This window comes from Neofelis nebulosa, chromosome 1 (assembly GCF_028018385.1).
Source record: "Neofelis nebulosa isolate mNeoNeb1 chromosome 1, mNeoNeb1.pri, whole genome shotgun sequence".
NCBI classification, from domain to species: domain Eukaryota; kingdom Metazoa; phylum Chordata; class Mammalia; order Carnivora; family Felidae; genus Neofelis; species Neofelis nebulosa.
In genome coordinates this window covers 241,791,384-241,811,658 of record NC_080782.1, presented here as the reverse complement: position 1 = coordinate 241,811,658, position 20,275 = coordinate 241,791,384, and the positions used below count along the sequence as shown (strand labels likewise).

General features: G+C 43.7%; 1 protein-coding gene and 1 long non-coding RNA gene across 8 annotated transcripts in view; both read right to left on the bottom strand.

Annotated features, from left to right (window-relative positions):
* The window catches only part of ZDHHC20 (zinc finger DHHC-type palmitoyltransferase 20), a 78,685-nt gene extending 59,284 nt beyond the window's left edge, over window positions 1-19,401 (bottom strand). For 3 of the 7 annotated variants that reach the window (XR_009259325.1, XM_058721349.1, XM_058721525.1), the window contains exon 1: window positions 19,094-19,400. Coding sequence is in view for 3 of the 7 variants with exons in the window: in XM_058721349.1 (XP_058577332.1) it covers window positions 19,094-19,211 (118 nt within the window). In the remaining 4 variants the exon portion in view is untranslated. Of the gene's footprint in view, window positions 1-19,093 lie in introns of all 7 variants that reach the window. The other 4 variants (XR_009259285.1, XR_009259275.1, XR_009259380.1 and 1 more) reach the window with 3 other exon arrangements.
* Window positions 10,601-17,450, bottom strand: LOC131507724 (uncharacterized). The gene is made up of 2 exons (XR_009259676.1): window positions 13,757-17,450; window positions 10,601-11,166 (listed from the first exon to the last, which is right to left on the bottom strand). It is a non-coding gene; the product is annotated as an uncharacterized LOC131507724 (long non-coding RNA).
* Window positions 19,402-20,275: the final 874 nt, after the last annotated feature.

The window sequence follows — 20,275 nt, the reverse complement described above, 5'->3', positions numbered from 1 at the left end:
TTCTCTTGGGGCGCCTGGGTGGCTTGGTCGGTTAAGCGTCCGACTTCGGCTCAGGTCACGATCTCACGGTCTGTGAGTTCAAGCCCCGCGTCGGGCTCTGTGCTGACCGCTCAGAGCCTGGAGCCTGTTTCAGATTCTGTGTCTCCCTCTCTCTCTGCCCCTCCCCTGCTCATGCTCTGTCTCTCTCTGTCTCAAAAATAAATAAACGTTTAAAAAAAAATTTTTTTTAAAAAGATTTTCTCTCTTCCCCCACCCCTCTCCGCTGCTCTCCCATGGGCACTCTCCCTCTTCCTCTCTGAAAATAAATAAGTAATGAAAAGAATAGGCCAGACGCCTTATGAAATGTACCGGATTTGTCTGTTTCTTTTTAGTGTCCTCAACTTCATACTCTATCCCCTACCCCAAACTCCTCTTCCTATTATTCCGCTCCAAGTGTAAAGGTTTCAATGTAATTTGGGGGTGGGAGGGAGAGAATGGACAAGAATATTCAGATCTGAATATTCTGGGATCAGGAGGCATATTATTGAAGTTTGTTACCCTGCCACGCTTGGAACACTTGACAAGGTAGCAACCACCAAGTCTCTCCTTTGTGAAGGCACATTTTTCACTTAACAATCATGAAGTCTTTTGTGGGGTAAAAGTTAACAATATGTGAATATCTTCTTCACCCAACACGTTCCACAGAATGGTGTTAATATCCACTGATGAATCAATTATTTTGTAGAATTTGAAAATTACCATTAAAAACCCTCTTTTATTTATTTCTACACTTTTAAGCAGGCATTCTTCTATAAAGCGCTTTCAACTAGTGATTAACTAGAGCTTCCGAAAAAGGCAGCACAAAAACTTAATTATTGCCCTTTACCCACTTTCAGAACAGAATGTTGATATAACATTCAACTCCACTGTTAGCAAATAAATTCAAATTTTCTCTTTTTGAATATCAACGAGGAAACTTATGGATTTTTATTTAATATGCCATTATCGGCTACCCTCATTCTTTTTTAGGCTCGAACTGTCTCGTCTTTGGCCAATGCTCTTCCGAGGGACCCCTGCAACCTCCTGAATGGGCCCCATTAGTCTCTGAGCACGTCTTTGCTGTCTAGCACAAGATGTCCCAGGGCTCACTTTACATCTTCCCTCCTGCAGACCTGAAATTAGCCATTTCTCCAAGGGGCACTGGTTCTTTTTTTTTTTTTTTTTTTTAAGTAGGCTCAAACCCTAATGTGGGTCTTGAACTCACGACTCCTACCCATACCCCCCCACCAAATCAAGAGTGGCATGCATTACGGACCCAGCCAGCCACGGTGCCTGCATTGGTTCCTTTTAGTAGTATTTGGAAACCAAGTGTTGAATACTAGGGGTGCTCATAGCTACTGGAGTTTCATTGCTTTTAGGCCCTTTGGGATGACCGAAATAGTGTTACAAATCCATATTTATATTCACATTGATATTTCCAATTCAAATAGAACATTATGAAGTTTTTCCTTAATTTTCTTGGCATTATATTTGTATCTCTTTGCATTTATGTACAGTGAAAATCTTAGTTCCTAATTAATTTACTTACTCAGCTCATCCTAAAATATAAATAAAATAGTTTAAAAACTGCATACTAGTTTACGGTTTCTTTGTAGTTTTAAAATTCTGCTTCATTTTGGCTTTAAACTATATCCCACGAAGGAGTACAATATCCAAAAGCCACTTTGAAATGATTCTTTCCTGTGTATAGTATCAATTTTACGTAAAATTAAGTTATTTGTGTCATGGTCCCAAACTTTACAGTTTGCTCTTGCCTCCTCTTTAATTTTATTTTTTGAATATGCAAAAAATATAAATGGCTTAAAAGCCAAAACTACACAAAAAGGTACTCAGAAAGACCTAGCTCTCCTTCCTTACCCTCTCGCTCCAGGTAGTCATTTTTATTAGCCTCCTTTATCATATTTCTTTTAGCAAAATAAACAAATAAAAATGTATTTCTAATTTCTTCCTTTACATATTTATTCTGCATCTTGCTTTTCTCATTTAACACACCCTAGAAATCACTGCACATTAGTACATAGAGACAATCATTGTTTGTGTTTTAAAGCACTGCACAGTATTCCATTGTGTGGGTGTTCAGTTCTACAATCAGGGCTCTGTTGATAGACATTTGGGCAGTCTCCAACCTCTACTGTTACAAACAATGTGGCAATGAATAACCTTATGCATGTGTTGTTTATTTGTGGAAGTTTATTCTCAGTGTCGATTACTGATAATGAAATTACTGGACCAAAAGTAAATCTGCCTGGTTTCCCCAAATCCCTGTTAGAAGGGTTGTTCCATTTTATACCCCTCCCAGCGATGCTGGAGAGTGCCTGTTTTTCCACCATCGACCCAATACAGTGTTTCTAAACGTTTTGTATCACAGGGTGATTTTACTTTGCATTTTCTTCTACATGAGAATAAGCATCTTTTCATATGTTTATGAGCCAGTCCCTTCCTTCCATCCTTTCCCCGGAACTGTTTCTGTCACTTATGCACTTTTTTTTTTTTTCTATTGGGCTTTCCTCACTCCCCGGTTATAAGGCCATCCACCCATGTTTCCTGCCAGTACTTGAGTGTTTTCATTTTTTACATTCAAATGGGGCCCATTTTGAAAGGGGAAAAGTATCAGATAAGCCTGAAAAATCTTGTGTTGCCAGAAAGTCAGGAAAGGATAAATGATGGCGACATGTTGAAAGAACATGGAAAAGTTGAAGGGGCTCCTATGGGCCAAATCTGGGACAATATGAGGAGCAGATTACAGAGTCTCAAGGTATTTGCCCACAAAGACACCCATCTGGAGTCAGATGCTGAGACACCGTGCGGGCCACAAGCCATGTACTAAGGAGAAATCCAACCGTGGCACAGGCTTATCAAAACCTTGGCCGACTACAGAGAGCTCTAGAGCAGGCGGGCCCCTTCTCACTCAGACACGGGATGGACGCAGGCTGGCACAGGAAGGTGTGACCGTGTGTGCAGTTAGTCACATTGACAGAGGTGACAGCCAGAAGCTGACACAACGGAGCGGCAAGCGCCTCCTCGAAGGATCTGTGTGGTACGTCTGAGTCTACTTCTTAATTACAAAGAAACACTGTACCTTTACGGGATGGAGAAACTTGGCCTGAAGCGGTAACTGAAGTTAACATCCGACACATGGTACAATCCATGGCAGAGCGTCACTCTGGGGTACTCCTGCTAAAAACATGCGCTTTGAATCTAATCGTGACGAAACACCACCTGATTTAAGGGGCATTCCGCAGAGGAAGCCTGTCCTCGTCAAAACTGTTATGGTCATGAGAGGGAAAGCAATACTGAGCAACTCTTCCAGATGAAAAGACACTAAGACAGGGGACTACCCGCAGTGTGTGATCCTAGGCCGGACTGTGGAGCAGAAGGGATTAGTGGGGCACCTGGTGAAATCTGAATAAGGCTTACAGACTGGGGTAGTGTTTTATCAACGCTAATTTCCTGATTTTGTGAACCGTACGCTGATACTACGTAAGAAAATGTTCTTTGCTGCGGATGGAAGTTTGTGTGTCCCCCCCCCCCCCCCCCGCCCAATTCATAGATTTTTTGAAGATGGGGCCCTTGGGAGGTGACTAGGTCATAAAGGTGAAGCCTTCGAGAATGGGATTAGTGCCCTTATAGGAGATCTCAGAGAAATCCTTTGTCCCTTCTGCCACGTGATGATATAGTGAAAAGATGGCCATCTATGAACCAGTAAGCGGGCCCTCACCAGACAACAAATCTGTGGTGCCTGATGTTGGACTTCCCAGCCTTCTGAGAAATAAATTTCTGTTGTTTATAAGCCACCTGGTCTGCGGTGCTGTTACAGAAGTTTGAACAAACTTGTTCTTAGAAAATATCACTGAAGTATCGGTGAAGGGACATTATATCTGCAACTTACTCTCAAACTCTTTCAGAGACAATGACAAAGAACGTGCAGCAAATAATAACATTCAGGGAATCAGGGTGAAGGATATATGAAAATCCTTCGGACTATTTTTCCCAAGTCTGAAATTACTTTGAAATTAAAAGTTTAGGGACGCCCGGGGGGCTGGCTCAGGCGGTTAGGCATCCAACTCTTGATCTTGGCTCAGGTCATGATCTCACGGTTTGTGAGATCAAGCCCTCCATCGGGCTCTGTGCTGGCAGTGTGGAGCCTGCTTGGGATTCTCTCTCTCTCTCTCTCTCTCTCTCTCTCCCTCTCCCTCTCCCTCTCTCCCTCCCTCCCTCCCTCCCTCTCTCTCTCTGCCCCTCCTCAGCTCTTGCTGTCTCTCAAAATAAATAAATAAACATTAAAAAAAATAATAAAATTAAAATGCTGAAATAGAAGAAAAGCAAAAATAAGATTTTATCAATTTGTAGTTTATTCTTGGAGTATCATGTGAGGTATGGACTGGATTTTATCTCTCACCAAATATCCACCCAGTCGTCCCATCTGTTCCTCTGTGACTTGAGATGCTACTTTCATCATGTCCTACATTTCTATAATTACTATTTGTGGACATTCTAGTCGGCTCCATTGGCCAATACTTCTATCCACGCACCATACCATCCAATTGTTTAAGGCTTTATTTTCTAGAGCAGCTTTAGGTTCAGAGCAAAACTGAAGGGACAGTAGAGTGAGTTCTCAAATACCCCCCTTACCCCAACAGGTTTTTTTTAATTTAAGAGAGACAGCGCGTGCACGGTGCATGAGCAAGGGAAGGGCAGAGAGAGAGAAAGAGAGAGAATCCCAAGCAAGCTCCATGTTGTCAGCCCAGAGCCCGATGTGGGGCTTGATCCCATTAACCATGAGATCATGACCTGACCCGAAATCAAGAGTCAGACACTCAACTGACTGAGCCACCCAGGCTCCCCCCACAGATTTAATTATAGAGGTTTTGTAGTTTAAAATCTGGTGGGGCTTGCCCTCTTTATGACTCTTTTTCAGAGGTTTCCTGGTTCTTTCTTGTTTGTTTTTCCCAATGACTTTTAGGATCGACTTATCTAGTGCCAGAAAAAAGACAACTTTGTTGAGAATGGAATTCATTTATACATTGATTTGAGGAGATCAGAAGTCTCTGTAATGTTGAGTTATTCTATTCATGAACATGAAATATGAAATGTCTTTCCACTTATTTAAGTCTACTTTTGTGTTTTTCAAGAATGTTTACCCCTTACAGATTTGGCATATTTCTTAAGTTTATTCTTAAGTATTTTATCTTTTTGATGTTAGTGGAAAAGGAGACTTTTCTTCCACTATGTTTTCAAACAAATTATTATGTATATACACAAAGCATTGGGCTTTTGTTTGCTAATTTTACTCAGTTCTTTTGGTTTCAGTGTTCTGCTGTTCTTGATCCTCTTGGCTTTTCAACATATACTATCACATCATCTACACAGAGAAGTAGCTTTTTCTATTCCTTTCCAATGTCTTAGGCTTCTAATTATTTTCTCTTGATTGAATATAGCAGTTGATTTTGTCAATACAGTACAATGGCACACAGCAATGGCCATGGTAACAAAGCATCTTACTTGTTCCTGGTTTTAGCAGAACGTGATCAAGTATTTTGTACGTGTGTGATTTTGCCCAAAAGTCATTTATTACTATTTTATCAAGTCTTTTTTAAAATGAGAAATAGGGGCATCTCAATGGCTCAGTCAGTTAAGCATCCGACTCTTGATTTCAGCTCAGGTCATGTTCCTACAGTTGTGAGTTCAAGACCCACATTGGGCTCTGTGCTGACAGTGCAGAGCCTGCTTCGGATTCTCTCTCTCCCTCTCTCTCTGCCCCTCCTCTGTTAGCACTCATTCTCTCTCTCACTCTCTCAAAATAAATAAATAAACCTTAAAAAATACATAAAATTAGAAATAGATGTTGGCATTTTTCAAGTAATTCTTCATCATCTACAGCAATAATGACTTTTCTTCCTAAATGATGAATTTAATAACAAAAGGTAAGTAGAAGAAATTAGCTACTACCTCCCGGATGGACTGTAATACCACTTTTTCCAGAGGCACAGTCCTTTCAGTAGTGATGTGCTCCCCACCCTCCACCCCCATCACCACTATTGGTAGCTTTGTCCCCAAAGATCAACAAGTCTAAAAGAATTTAAATAGGTATTTCATGAAAAAAGAATTCTACGGCAAAAGTTTAGAAAAATACTGGGTGAAACAGTTACTGACTTGGTTATGGCAGGGCTTCTTAAAACTTGTAATATACATAAAATATCTAGGAATAAACTTAACAAAAGAGGTGAAAGACCTGTACTCTGAAAACTATAAAACACTGAGGAAAGAAACTGAAGATGACACAAAAAAATAGACATTCCATACTCGTAGACTGGAAGAACACATATTGTTTAAAAATATCTATTATTACCCAAAGCAATCTACACATTTAATGCAATCCTTATCAAAATACCAACAGCATTTTTCAAAGAACTAGGACAAACAATTCCATAATTTGTATGGGACCACAAAAGACCCCAAATAGCCAAAAAAAATCTTGAAAAAATAAGAAACAAAATTGGAGTTATCACAATTCCAGACTTCAAGTTATATTACAAAGCCGTAGTGATCAAGACAGCACAGTGCTGGCAGAAAAACAGACACATAGATCAATGGAAAAGAATACAGAGCCCAGAAGGAAATTGCTAATTATATGGTCAAATAATCTTTAACAAAGTAAGAAAGAATATCCAATCAGAAAAAGACAATCTCTTCATAAATGGCACTGAGAAAACTGGACAGCCACATGCAAAAGAATGAAACTGGATGACTTTCTTACACACAAAAAATAAATTCAAAATGGATCAAAGACCTACATATGAGACCTGAAACCATAAAAGAGCAAAGACAATAACCTTTGACATCGGCCATAGCAACTTCTTAGATGTGTCTCCTGAGGCAAGGGAAACAAAAGCAAAAATAAACTATTGGGATTACATCAAAATATAAAGCTTCTGCACAGCAAAGGTAACAATCAACAACCTAAAAAACCTACCGAATGGGAGATGTTTGCCGATGACCTGTACAATAAAGGGTTAATATCCAAACTAGATGAAGAACTTCTACAACTCAACACCAAAAAAACAAATAATGCAATTAAAAATGGGAGAAGACATGAATAGACATTTGTCCAAGAAGACACACATTTGTCTAACAGACACAGGAAGATGTACTCAACATCACTAATGATCAAGGAAATGCAAATCAAAACCACAACGAGAGATCATCTCACTCCTGTCAGAATGGCTAAACCCAAAAACTTAAGAAACAAGCGTTGGTGAGGAAGTAGAGAAAAAGGAACCCTTGTGCACTGATGGTAGAAATGCAAACTGGCACAGCCACTGTGGAAGACGGAGGTTCTTGAAAACATGAAAAATAGAGCGACTCTGTGATCCAGGAACTGCACAACTGGGTATTTACTCAAAGAATATGAAAACGCTAACTTGAAGGGATATACGCACCCCTATGTTTACTGCAGCATTATTTACAATAACCACCTATGGCAGCAACCCAAGTGCCGACAGGTAAATGCATAAGGAAGCTGTGCTATAGGGGCGCCTGGGTGGCTCGGTCGGTTAAGCGTCCGACTTCAGCTCAGGTCACGATCTCGTGGTCCGTGAGTTCGAGCCCCGCGTCGGGCTCTGTGCCGACGGCTCAGAGCCTGGAGCCTGTTTCGGATTCTGTGTCTCCTTCTCTCTCTGCCCCTCCCCCGTTCATGCTCTGTCTCTCTCTGTCTCAAAAATAAATAAACGTTAAAAAAAAAATTAAAAAAAAAAAAAAAAAGAAGCTGTGCTATATATTCACAATGGAATGTTACTGAGCCATAAAGAATGAAACCTTGCCATTTGCAACAACACGGATGGATCCAGAGGGTACAATGCTGTGTGAAATAAGCCGGTCAGAGAAAGACGAATAGCGCCTGGTTTCACTCCTCTGTGGAATTTAGAAGGCAAAACGAATGAACAAAGGCAAACCAAACATAACCGACTCTCAACTACAGAGCACAAACTGATGGTTACCAGAGGGGAGGTGGGTGGTGGATGAAACAGGGGAAGGGGGTTAAGAGGACGCTTATGCTGACGAGAGATGCGAAGTCTATGGGACTGCTGAATCACTACACTGTACCCCTGAAACTAATACAACACTGTTAATTACACTGGCATTTAAAACGGAAACTTGTAATATGCAAATGAGCACTGTGATATTAAAGAACTACTATATGAAGTACAAGTGCATTTGACGGTGCACATTTGTACATCTTTGTATTCCCAGTGCCAAATATGGTACCGAGAACACTATACGCACTTAACGTTTGTTAAATGATGAAATCAACACGGAGATATTCTTAAGGTCGGGGGCATATCTGTATTCAAGATTGTGAGCTATCTCCTATGTGAATACATTCAATTCTCCCTCTTCTACTAGCATGGAAATTGGTGCTATGTAATCAATTCACTCAGTCAACAAATATCTGAGTACATATTAAGCAGGACCAGTTTTTAGGTTCTGGAAATAAAGCAGTGAACATATTACTCAGGAGAGAAACACAAATAACTACACTAAGCAGCAGTAAGTGCCATGAAGAAAAACAACGCGGCGTAAGAAAGTGAAAGAGGAAGTACTTATGTTCCATGGCGCAGTCAGCAAAGCCTCTCTGACAGCTGAGCCTTTCGAGAGAAACCTAGATGGAGAGAGGCAGCCCTTCGGAATCTGGGAGGAAAGCATCCCAAGCAGAAAGAGAAGGAAGTACAAAGGTCCCCAGGTGGGACGTGCGAGGTCCGACAGGTAAAAAGCAAGGAGGCGTGTTTGGCTGAAGCAAAGTGGGCAGAGGAAGGGAGGAGTCAAAATCAGTGGCAGACCAGAACACTTAGGGCCTGACGGACTACAGAAAGAACGCTGGATTTCGTGAGGAGCAAAGAGGAAAGCCACTGGAGGGTGCTGAACACAGAAGTAATCATCTTGCCTCGGATTTGTAATGATTCCTGCTGACATTTGGGGCGGGAGGGCTGTTAGGAAGCTACTGCATGTGTGTACATGGTATTTCTCATAGCCATGACCTCTCACTTCTCCTTTTTTAATACTTGTAAAAAGTATACCACTTATCCACAGAAAAATAAGAATCATACAGTACCAGGAACAAGAAAAAATCAGTGTAAATTCACACCAGTGATATATGCGATCCACGTGCAAAAATAACATTTCGGTGTTATTAATTCCTTCAGGTGCTGATGATATCCTTTTCATGCAATTAGTTTAAAAAGCTTCCCTGAAGACTTCACATTTAATAAGTTCATACTTAGTTTTATATGTTGTCCAATTAGTACGCTAATAAAAATGTCTCCTCCTATGATTCCAACTGGGTGGGCCTACGTTCACGTTAGTAAGCATAACGAAGCATTGGAAGAAGTGGGAGGACACAGAGAACAGAAATGTTCTAAAAATAATTTTAAACGATCTTTTATCATCAAGGTGTGTGGATCTCAACTTTAGAGAAACCTGTTTTCCATCAAAGCATCATCACCCTTACTTGGGACCTACTACTTGAGTTCAGTGGAGAGGCCCATCCCCTAAGGACGACGTGCTGTGTATCTCAGTAACACCTAAATCTGTGTAGCTCATACACCTGCAAGAACAGTGCCAGGTATCAATCTTCTTAAAGTCCCATGTGACGTGGAGGACCCCCTCTCTCAGCATACTCCCCGTCCCCCCAACCCGTTCATGCCAGATAGGCACACGCTTTTGCAACATGATCTTCAGACACAGTCAATTAAGAGTTAAAAAAGACTGTAAGAAAGTGCTCTTTCATTCACTGAAGTCAGAGGGAGGAAGGGATAAAAACTCTAAGAGTCAAAAATAGAGAAACACGGGGCGCCTGGGTGGCCACCTGGTTAAGTGTCAGACTCTTGGTTTTGGCTCAGGTCATGACCTCCCGGTTTGTGTGACTGAGCCCGATGTCAGGCTCTGCGCTGGCCGCATGGAGACTGCCTGAGATCTTCCCTCTCCCTCTTTCTGCCCCCCACCCCTGCTGGTGCTCTCTCTCCCTCTCTCTCAAAATAAATAAATAAACATTGTAAAAAACTAAAAACAAAGAAAACTGCCCAAAAAAGGAAGACAAGAAAAAATATGCTAGTGGCTACTTAAATCTTTGCCCCACCTCCAGTAATATCTGAAAGCCTGCTCTGCTAAAAACTTTACATTATTTTGCAAGACCGGCATTATTCCATTTTATAGCATGGTAACAAGCACAGGCAGGTTAAATAATTTATGAAGATCATCCAACGAGTATTAGTATGGCCAGGAGGCCAGTGTGTAGCAGCTGTAGAAACAAAGGAGGAATGGAGAGGAAATTATGTCGGAGAAGTCGTGAGGGGAGGAGGCCATGGTAGGGACCTCAGGTAGTCCACTGAACAAGACAGGAAGCCAGCCGGGGTTTTCAGAAGAGGAGTGACAAATGTGGTACTGATTTTCAAGGAGTTATTCCGGCTGCTGTGTGGAGAACGGACGGGGTACGGGGTGAGGAGAGAGCGCCAAAAATGTCGAGTACTACAATGATGTAACAAACCACCGATACCTCAATGGCTTCAAAAACCACCATGTATTATTTCCAGGAATCATGGGGGTTAGCAGTTCAGGCCGTGATCAGCTGGACTGTTCTCCTGCTCGTTACAGTCAACTGGCAGCTCCGCTGGGGCAGGAGAGTCTAAGATGGTCTCATTCACACATCAAGGCCTCTGGCACTTAGCTCATCTTGGCTGGACCTCTCTCTCCATAGAGTCTGACCTCCCTTAAGGCAACCGGTTTCAAAGAGCAGAGACAGGGGAGGCATGCCGTCTTGATGCCTCGGGTCCAAATCTCACACGTCACTTCTATCACATTCTATTGATCAAAGCCAGTACAATGCCAAGCCCAGACTCACGGGGCAGGCAAAGACTCCGCATCCTGACGAAAGGAGGTGCAAATTGCTGGAATCCTGTTTTTCAATCTGCTTCACAAGACAGAGATTTTATGGTGGCTTGAACGAATCCAGTGGCAGTAGTGATGGTCAGCAGGCAGATTCAATGCCAGGATTTGCTGATGTTGGATACGGGATGATTCGTCAACCAAGAAACGAGAAGGATGAAACTATTTACTGAGCTAGGACAGGAAGAGCTGGTTCAGGGGAGAGAGAGAGAGACAAGGACAAAGACAGACAAAGATACATGCTGTATCTTCTGTGTCACAAACTAGAAGAGGCCAGGGGAGAAGGAAAGTTTTATTTGTATCACTAGGGCATCACCCTCTTCCAAACAGTCTGCCTTGGTTTCTAAGTTGTCCAGTACCTTCTCCTTCATATCTCCTGTCTTATAAGAAACCAGTGAAGACGCAAAGGACTGGTTTATATAAAAGAATATATAATAAAAGCTCTTTCTGAGGCGCCTGGGTGGCTCAGTTGGTTGAGCATCTGACTTTGGCTCAGGTCATGATCTCCCAGTTTGTGAGTTCAAGCCCCGCATTGGGCTCTGTGCTGACCGCTCAGAGCCTGGAGCCCGTTTCGGATTCTGTGTCTCCCTCTCTCTGACCCTCCCCTGTTCATGCTCTGTCTCAAAAATAAATAAACGTTAAAAAAAAAAAAGCTCTTTTTGTTCATTTGGGTTGAGCTGTTTTTGTTTTCTGGTTTTTTTTGTGTTTTTTTTTTTTTTTTTGATACTTGTTTATAGAGCTCTCTGACCAGTTTGCTTTCTGGTCTCAACAGAGAATAACATAAGAACAGATTAATTCACTAGCAGTGGAAAGAAAAAAAAATCTGTTCTTTAGAAAAAGAAAAAAAGGAAAGAAGGCTGGGATAATTATAGAATGTAAATAAGGCTTGCAGGGCACTATAGCTTTCAAAAGGCAAGTTATATAGAAAATTACTACACTCCAGGATCTGAGAACAGATAGGAAAAGGAAATAACAAAATAAGAAGGTTTTTAAAAATATTCTAAATCACATCTTAAATTTTCCTATAATTATGTCAACCACTGGGGATGAGATATAGGGAGCCAGAATTTTTTCCTAAATAATATGAGCATAATTTCAAAGAATCATTGTTTCATTATCCAAAACAAAGACTACAGATACAGAACCAATAAGCATTCTCATCTAGGCTTCAACCCTGAAGACTACGGAAATATATGTCAGGTAATTACAATTTAATTAATATTGTTACTGTGGATGTTTGTTCTAACATATTCAAACACAATTCAAGTGACTTTGAAGACCCTCACTGTATGATTCTATTCAACTGAACACACATTAACTGAATGTCAAGTGGAAATTAGACTCTCTAAGGGGCGCCTGGGTGGCTTAGTTGGTTGAGCATCTGACTTCAGCTCAGGTGTTGGTCTCACGGCTCATGAGTTCAAGCCCCGCCTCGGGCTCTCTGCTGTCAGTGCAGAGCCTGCTTCAGATCCTCTGTACCCACCCCTCCCCTCCCCCCTCCCCTACTTGCGCACACGCTCCCTCTCTCTGTCAAAAATACATAAAACCATTTTTAAAAATGTATGCTGTAAACCCTAACGCAAATCACTAAAATAACAGTTACAGCTGATAAGCCAACAAAGGAGAGAAAATAGAATCATTTAAAAAAACCAAAACTCAAAAATCATTTAAAAATTAACTCAAGGGGTGCCTGGGTGGCTCAGTCAGTTGAGCGTGGACTTTGGCTCAGGTCATGACCTCAGGGTTCCTGAGTTTGAGCCCCATGTTGGGCTCCCTGCTGTTAGCGTGGAGCCAGTTCCCAACCCTCTGCCCCCTCTCTCTGCTCCTCCCCTACTTGCACACTCTCAAAAAATAAACAGTAAAAAAATTTTTTAAATAATCTCAAAAGAAGGCAGAAGGAGAAGGAAAAGGGAACAAAGGATAGGACAGATTTAAAAAATGGCAAATGATAAGACTTAAACCTAACTACATCATAATCACACTACATGTTACTGGTTAAAACACCTCAATTAAAATAGATTGTACAGCAGGGTGACTATAGTTGATAATATTATTGTATATTTGAAAGTTGCAGAGAGTTTATATTTAAAGTTCTCAACACAAGCAAAAAAATTACTTAACTATATGTGGGTGATGGACGTTAACCAGACTTACTGCAGGGATCATTTAATTATGTCAAATATATTTATATTTTAAATTATTATGTTGTACACTTGAAGCTAATATAATATGTCAATTTTAGCTCTATAAAGCACCCCCAAAAAAGGGGGAAAAAGGCCAGACATTTCAGACTGGATTGAATTAAAACAAACAAACAAACAAACAAACAAACAAAAAACCCGACTACATGCTGCTTATAGGAAATGCATTTCAATCCTTTTTTTAAAATAGGCATCACACCCAACATGAAGCCCAATGTGGAGCTTAAACTCACATCCCTGAGATCAAGAGTTGGGACGCTGAACCGACTGAGCCACCCAGGCATTTTAAATGCATTTTAAATATAAAGACACAAACAAGTTAAAAGGACAGGGAAGGATCTGCCATGCTAACACTAATCACAAGGAAGATTAGTGGTACTGTTAATATCTGCCAAACTAGATTTGAAAGCAAACAATACCAGGGATAAGAAAGTCATTTCATAATGACAAAGGGTCAATTCACCAAGAGAACACAATAATCCCAAACATTATATGTACCTAATTACAGAGCTGAAAAATGCATGAAGCAAAAACTGCCAGAACTACAAGGAGAGACAAATGCGTAATTATAGTCATACCTCTCTCAATAATTAATTGCTAGAACAAAGAGCAAATCAGCAAGAACACAGGAGACCTGAAAAACACGGTCAGCCAACTTGCCTTGACATCCACAGCACACCATGACATAATAGAAAACTCTACCTAATGGCAACAGCAAAACACACGACTGAACACTGAATACATTTTCCTCAAATGCAGATGAAATGCTTCTACCACAGACCACATTTTGGGCCAAAAAAACAAGCCCAGGTACATAAAGGCTCGTGTCATGCAAGGTATGTCTTCCAACCACATGGAACTGTTTCAAAATCAGTACCAAAAGGTACCTGGAAAAATCTTCAAATAACTGCAAACTAGCATAGTTCTAGTCTGACCCATGGGTCAAAGTCGAAATCAAAAGTGAAATTAGAAAATTGTTTTAACTGAATGAAAATGCAAGTATAACATATCAACACTGATGGGATGTGAATTAAGCAGTATCTGGAGTAAATTTCCAAGACGAAACACGTAAGAAAGGACTCAAATCAGTGACTCCAGTTTCCGTATTAAGAAACTAGAAAAAGAGTGGGCGTACCTGAGTGACTCAGTCGGTTGAGTGTCCAACGTGAGTTTGGTTCAGGTCATGATCCCAGGGTCATGGGATGGAGCCCCACCTTGGACTCCATGCTGGGCACGGAGCCTGCTTAAGATTCTCTCTCCCCCGTCCCCTTGGCCCTTCCCCTGTTCGCACTCTCTAAAAAGAAAAAAAAAAAAAAAAACACTAGAAAAAAGAGCAAAGGAACCCAAAGTAAAAGAAAGAAAAGAAATAATAAATATCAGGCAAGAAATCCATGAAATAGAAAATAAAATCACGAAAAATCAAAAGCTGGTTCTTTTGAAATCAATAAAAAACACTGGAATCAACTGTGGCAAGAGCTACGCTCAATGTTGATATTTCAACTATTTATCTTGCCTCATTCCAAATTTGAAGAAATTACGAAGGAGACACAGGAATGTCAGATATATAGACTCAGAGGTTCCACTTCTACTCTACATACTTCTCTCCGAGAAAAGAGGCATATCCATCCTCGGGCAAACCACACAGCTGTTCCATGCAGTAGTTTCTTCATAAGCTAAATAAATGCAATGATTAGATCATCTCTAAAATCTCTCTGGGCTCTAAGATCTTCTACATGCCACATAAGAGGTACACGTCTACAATCAACAGCTCTCGCTGACCTGAATGAGACATCCTGTTAAAACCCTGGGAACCTGAATTAGCACTTTCCTCAGAAATAACCATCTTGACCAAAGCGTAAAAATGGGGCAATCCGCCCATAAATTCATGTTTAAACATGAGCCTTGGGAGAAAATCAAAAGAGGAGTTCAGCTGAACACCAAGCACCGATATGACTAATTACTTGATCCTTATTTCTCTGCTTATCACCCTTGCAACATGGCCACCTTCGATTAATTAATTTACTCGATTTTGTCCTCAATATTATTCCGTCTTGTAACAGGAATTACACATTTCATACGTGTGTGTATGGAATTACAAAATTAGAAACTTACAGAGGCTAAGATGGAACGAGGGCCTCTCATAACCTATTTGTCAACTGTCTTCCTGTGGGCCAGGCATTTTAATTGTCTGAGATATTTAGGAACCCTCTGCGGCTACCTTTTAGGAGAAAATTACCTTCTATATATATATTACAGATAAGACTGAAATCTGCCTTCAGTGTACAGATCCTGATAACCAAGTAGACTATTCTTACATAGTAGTTAATTTTATTTTTTTAATATTTATTCATTTTTTCAGAGACAGAGAGAGACAGAGCATGAGCGGGTAAGGGGCAGAGAGAGAGACACACACACACAGAATCCGAAGCAGGCTCCAGGCTCCAAGCTGTCAGCACAGAGCCCGATGCGGGGCTCGAACTCAAGAACCGCGAGATCACGACCTGAGCTGAAGTCGGACGCTTAACCGCCTGAGCCATCCAGGCGCCCCGCATAGCAGCTAATTTTGAAAGCACAAAATTCTTTCTAGCTCCAAGCCACTTGACGCCACTTACTGGTTGTATGACCCTGGACAGATTATTTCACTTCTGAGTATTAAATGAATTAACACAGTAAAGATACAATCATCCTTTCCCATCTGGTTTGATAAAAAAATTACCAGGAACTAAGAAAACTCTATAAAAATTATTAAAACAGCACTTTATTTTTTTATTTTAATTCATGTAGTTAACATACTAGTGTTGTATCAGTTTCAGGTGTAAAACAGGCCGATTCAACAATTGCATACAGCACTCCATGCTCGTCAAGTGTACTCTTAATTCCCTTCACCGACTTTACCAATCCTCTCACCTACCTCCCCTATGTTCTCTGTAATTAACAGCCCATTTTTTGGTTTGCCTTTTTTTTTCCTGTTGTTCATTTGTTTTGTTTCTTAAATTCCACCTAAGAGTGAAATCACATGATATTTTTCTCTAACTGATTTCATTTAGTATAATAGTCTCTAGCTCCATCCATGTTGTTGCAAATGGCAAGGTTTCATTCTTTTTTATGGCCGAGTAATATTCCCTTGTATATATACACCATTTCCTCTTTATCCGTTCATCAACCGGTGGACACTTGGGCTACTTCTGCAGTTTAGCTATTGCAAATAGTGCTAAAACAGCACTTCAAGTAAAACTCACACTTCACTCAACTTAAAGCAAAGTTATATAGCGATATATTCTAGTGGCCGGGTCCGTGCTATGAAAACATAAATATATATAAGCAGTAAAGATAGTTTTACTATGAAAGTGAATGAGCTTTTATGCTCAACCAGACAGTCCCGTGACACTGCAGGCCTCCCAAATCCTCCCTAGTTAAACTCAGATAACTTAGAAGTATTAAAATTTTTTTAAATATTTATTTATTATTTTGAGAGAGAGAGGGACAGAGTGTGAGTGGGAGAGGGGCAGAGAGAGAGAGGGAGACAACAGAATCCGAAAGCAGGCTCCAGGCTCTGAGCTATCAGCATGGAGCCCGACGTGGGCCTCGAACCCACAGACCACGAGATCATGATCTGAGCCAAAGTCAGACACTTATCTGACTGAGCCACCCAGGCGTCCCAAACTTAGAAGTATTGAATGCAGGCCCTATGGAAGACCTTTCACTACTGAATATTTTAAAATTTTGTCAAGCACTGGGCCTTACTTGTTGCAGAATGTGTAACTTCATGAAATCCTGGGGTATGCTCTCTAAAGGATGGGCCTAAAGCCTAAGTCAAGTTACGATCTCCAGAAAGGGCAACCACTTATCCCCACCGAAACCCCTTCCCCAATCGTGGAACAATTAGAGTTGCACTGACGCACTAAAGGTTACCTGGAGAGTATAAAGATGTGGATCACAGTACAACGGCCACTCAACCATTGTGTGACCAAAGGACGACCTATGTGCTCAGTCTCATTTCCTACATCTGTAGAGACATCTATGCTATGAGATATTGAGGATTAAAGGAGGGAAAGAATAAAATGTCCCCTCCACCCACACTCGCACCCAGCACTTCCCAACTCATATTCATTTCCCTTTCCTTATGTTTAATGTCACCTTTTGATATTCTGGACAAAACCCATCTACAGGTTAAGACGTGTGGTTTCGACGTAACCGTGTTCCTTCACAAGATGCACTTCGAAGCCACTGTGGCATTAGAATGGCGTGGGAATAATCTCCTGACAGAATTAAATGAGATATAAGACCAAGTATTATCAAAAGCGGAAGAGAATCAATCCTATGATCGCTATCGCTTTCGGGAAGCAGCTTCAAGAAATACTTACATCTAGTCAATTTTAACCGATTCAAACATCATTTTCCAATCACATTCAACAGATGAACGTTATTGTTATTGACAGCTAATTTATTCTGGGCCTAGTCGCAGGGGTAGTTTTCTGTACAATTTTCTGGAAGGTGGTTATTTTCATTTAAAAACCGACCCTGAAACTTCCTGAAGCAAAGCATTCTTTCACGTGCAGAACTCGGTCCAAACCAAGTAGAGAGCCGCACAGATCCCATAGCCACAACCCGACGCGTCCCGGGTTTGCCACTTGCAAGAGGACTGGGTGCTGTAACTACTTTTCATTTCATCCTGTTGGGATCAGTCTAGCTCAGGTGGCTCTTCTTAAGTGCATGTCACAAGAGCCCTCTGGAGAGCTTTGGCCTCAGTCTGGGGACGAACTAGATCATTCTGGGATGCCCAGGGACTGCTTTTACAAACACCACTTCCCACTCGGCCCTGAGTTTTCACGACGCACTGGTATAAACAGCAGACATAGGGGAAAGCAGAAGGCTAGCCTAACCGTCTAGCCTAACCCTAGAACAGCCGCACACTCAAAGCCTACGAACATTTAAGGCCGAGCAACCCATCACTGTGACACACACAGTCGGAGCCCTCAAACAACGTTTGGATCACAAACAATTCCCTTCCATCTTAACGGCAACTTATTCAAATCGGAATCGTACGTCCTCGAAGTGTACCGCCATGCCACTCCTCTTTTTTTTTTTTTTTTAAATCCCAGGGAACCTGGTGAGCAACTGGGTACGAAGAACTAACGAGAGAATCGGCAGTAACGAACATAAGACCTCAAACCCCCAGCATGGACGTAATATAAAAGAGAATCGGGCTAGATCTCATCTCACTCATTCTTTCGGTCTTACAAATGGCATTTTGTGTAAGTTCCTGGATTCGGACTCGAAAGAAATGAACTTTAAAACGGGTCCCGCGCCACGAGAAATCAGAAGCGGGCGCTCACTCTTGCGCCGCTCACCTGCCTGCGGTCAGCAGGGGACAGCGAACAGACCACCTGTCCCCACCCACTCCCACCCCCCACCCCCGCCCCGGCCCCCAGCCGGCTCTTCGGGTGGCACAGTTTTCCTCCCGCGCTGGTTAGGCGATCTAGGAGGGACAGATTTCTTTATTGCAAACATTAACAAAAGCAAAGAATGCAACACACACACACACACACACACACACACACACACACACACACACACACGATGTGCGGCTGCTCCTTTCGAGGAAAGCCCCTCTCTGAGCGCTCCGCCCCAGGAGAACGAGGCGCCCGCGGGGGACCGCAGACCCCAGGACGCTCACTCCGCCTCGCTCCGCCCCGACCTCGGCCCCGAGGAGCGCGGCGCGGGGTGTCGCGCACGCCGGAAGGCGGCGCCGCCCCGCACCGCCGCGACAAAGCCACGGGCGCGGCGGCCCGGCCTTCCTCCCGGGTCTGGGCCGGACCCCGGCCGCCTGGCGAGCGCAGGCGCCGGCCGGCGGGGCGCGGGGCCGCAGAGGCCCGGCCTTCCGCCCGCCCGCAGCCCGGCCGCCGGGTACTCACACACGCACAGCTCCACCACGTACGCGTAGTAGGACCAGACGACCACGAAGGTGATGAAGAGCACCGGCACCCAGCCCACGCCGCGCTGGCAGCAGCGCCAGAACGTCCACGGCGCCATGTTCCGCTGGCGGCTGCAGAAGCCGGCGCCCCACGGTCGAGGGGAGCGCCAGGCCCCCGGCGGCGGCGGCGGCGGCGGCGGCGGCGGCGGCGGCGACTCGGCAGCTCCGGGCCGCTCCTCGTCCAGGCGCCCCGCCTCCGAGGCCGAGCCCGAGCCCGAGCCCCAGGAAGAGTAGATGGGAGGCCCCTCCGCGACTCCTCCCCCCGCCTCGCCCGGCCGGGTCCCGCCCCGGTCCTGCATCCCGCCGCCCCCACCCCCACCCCGCCCCCGCGCCCACGCCCGCCCCGCCTCCGCGCGCCGCAGCCCGCGCCGCGCCTCCGGGGGCGTGGCTCCCGCCGCCAGAGGAGGCGGGGCCCGGGCGTGGGGGCGGGGCCTGCGCCGGCGGCGGCCGTTGGGGGCGTGGCGGGGCTGGGTGCGGACCGGCCCGCGGGGCCGAGAAGGAAGCGAGCCCGGAGCGGTGCGCGCGGCGACGGACGCTTCCTGGATGGCTGCCCGGGAGAGGACGTGGCTTTCGTGGATTGCGTCTCACGTCGGGGGGCAGCCGGGAATGATTTCCTTGGCCGGGTCGTGGGCCTCGGGCCACGAAGTACGGAACTTGCTCCCCTGGGGTCCTGCGGACTCTGACTAGTCGGGGCCCATTTTCCGTTAAGGAGCAGACCGTGCCCCCCTCAAGTGCGGGCGAGGAATGGGTATTGTTTTAAGCTCCTCCGAGGCTTACGATGGCATCTCAGGTTAGGAACCCCTGTACTTGGAAGTAATATGCTCCGTATTGCAGGCAGAACTGACAGATGAAAACACCCCTTTGATCCCTCCTTCCCAGGAGGAGGAGGTACCCAGGGGCGACCTCAGACCCCAGGGCGTTATCATTTTTCGAAGGTGGAACTGGTAGTTGCCTGAAATTTAGTATAGAAGCCATGTAGCACCTGGCAATTTGATCTGGAACCCAAATTTAAGATCGGGTTGTGAGAAGTGGAGGAACCACCGGCTGCCTGCCCCCCAAACGACTACTGAATCTTCGAGAATTTATTTACAAGTGGGGCACCTTGCTAAATGATGCCTGTAGT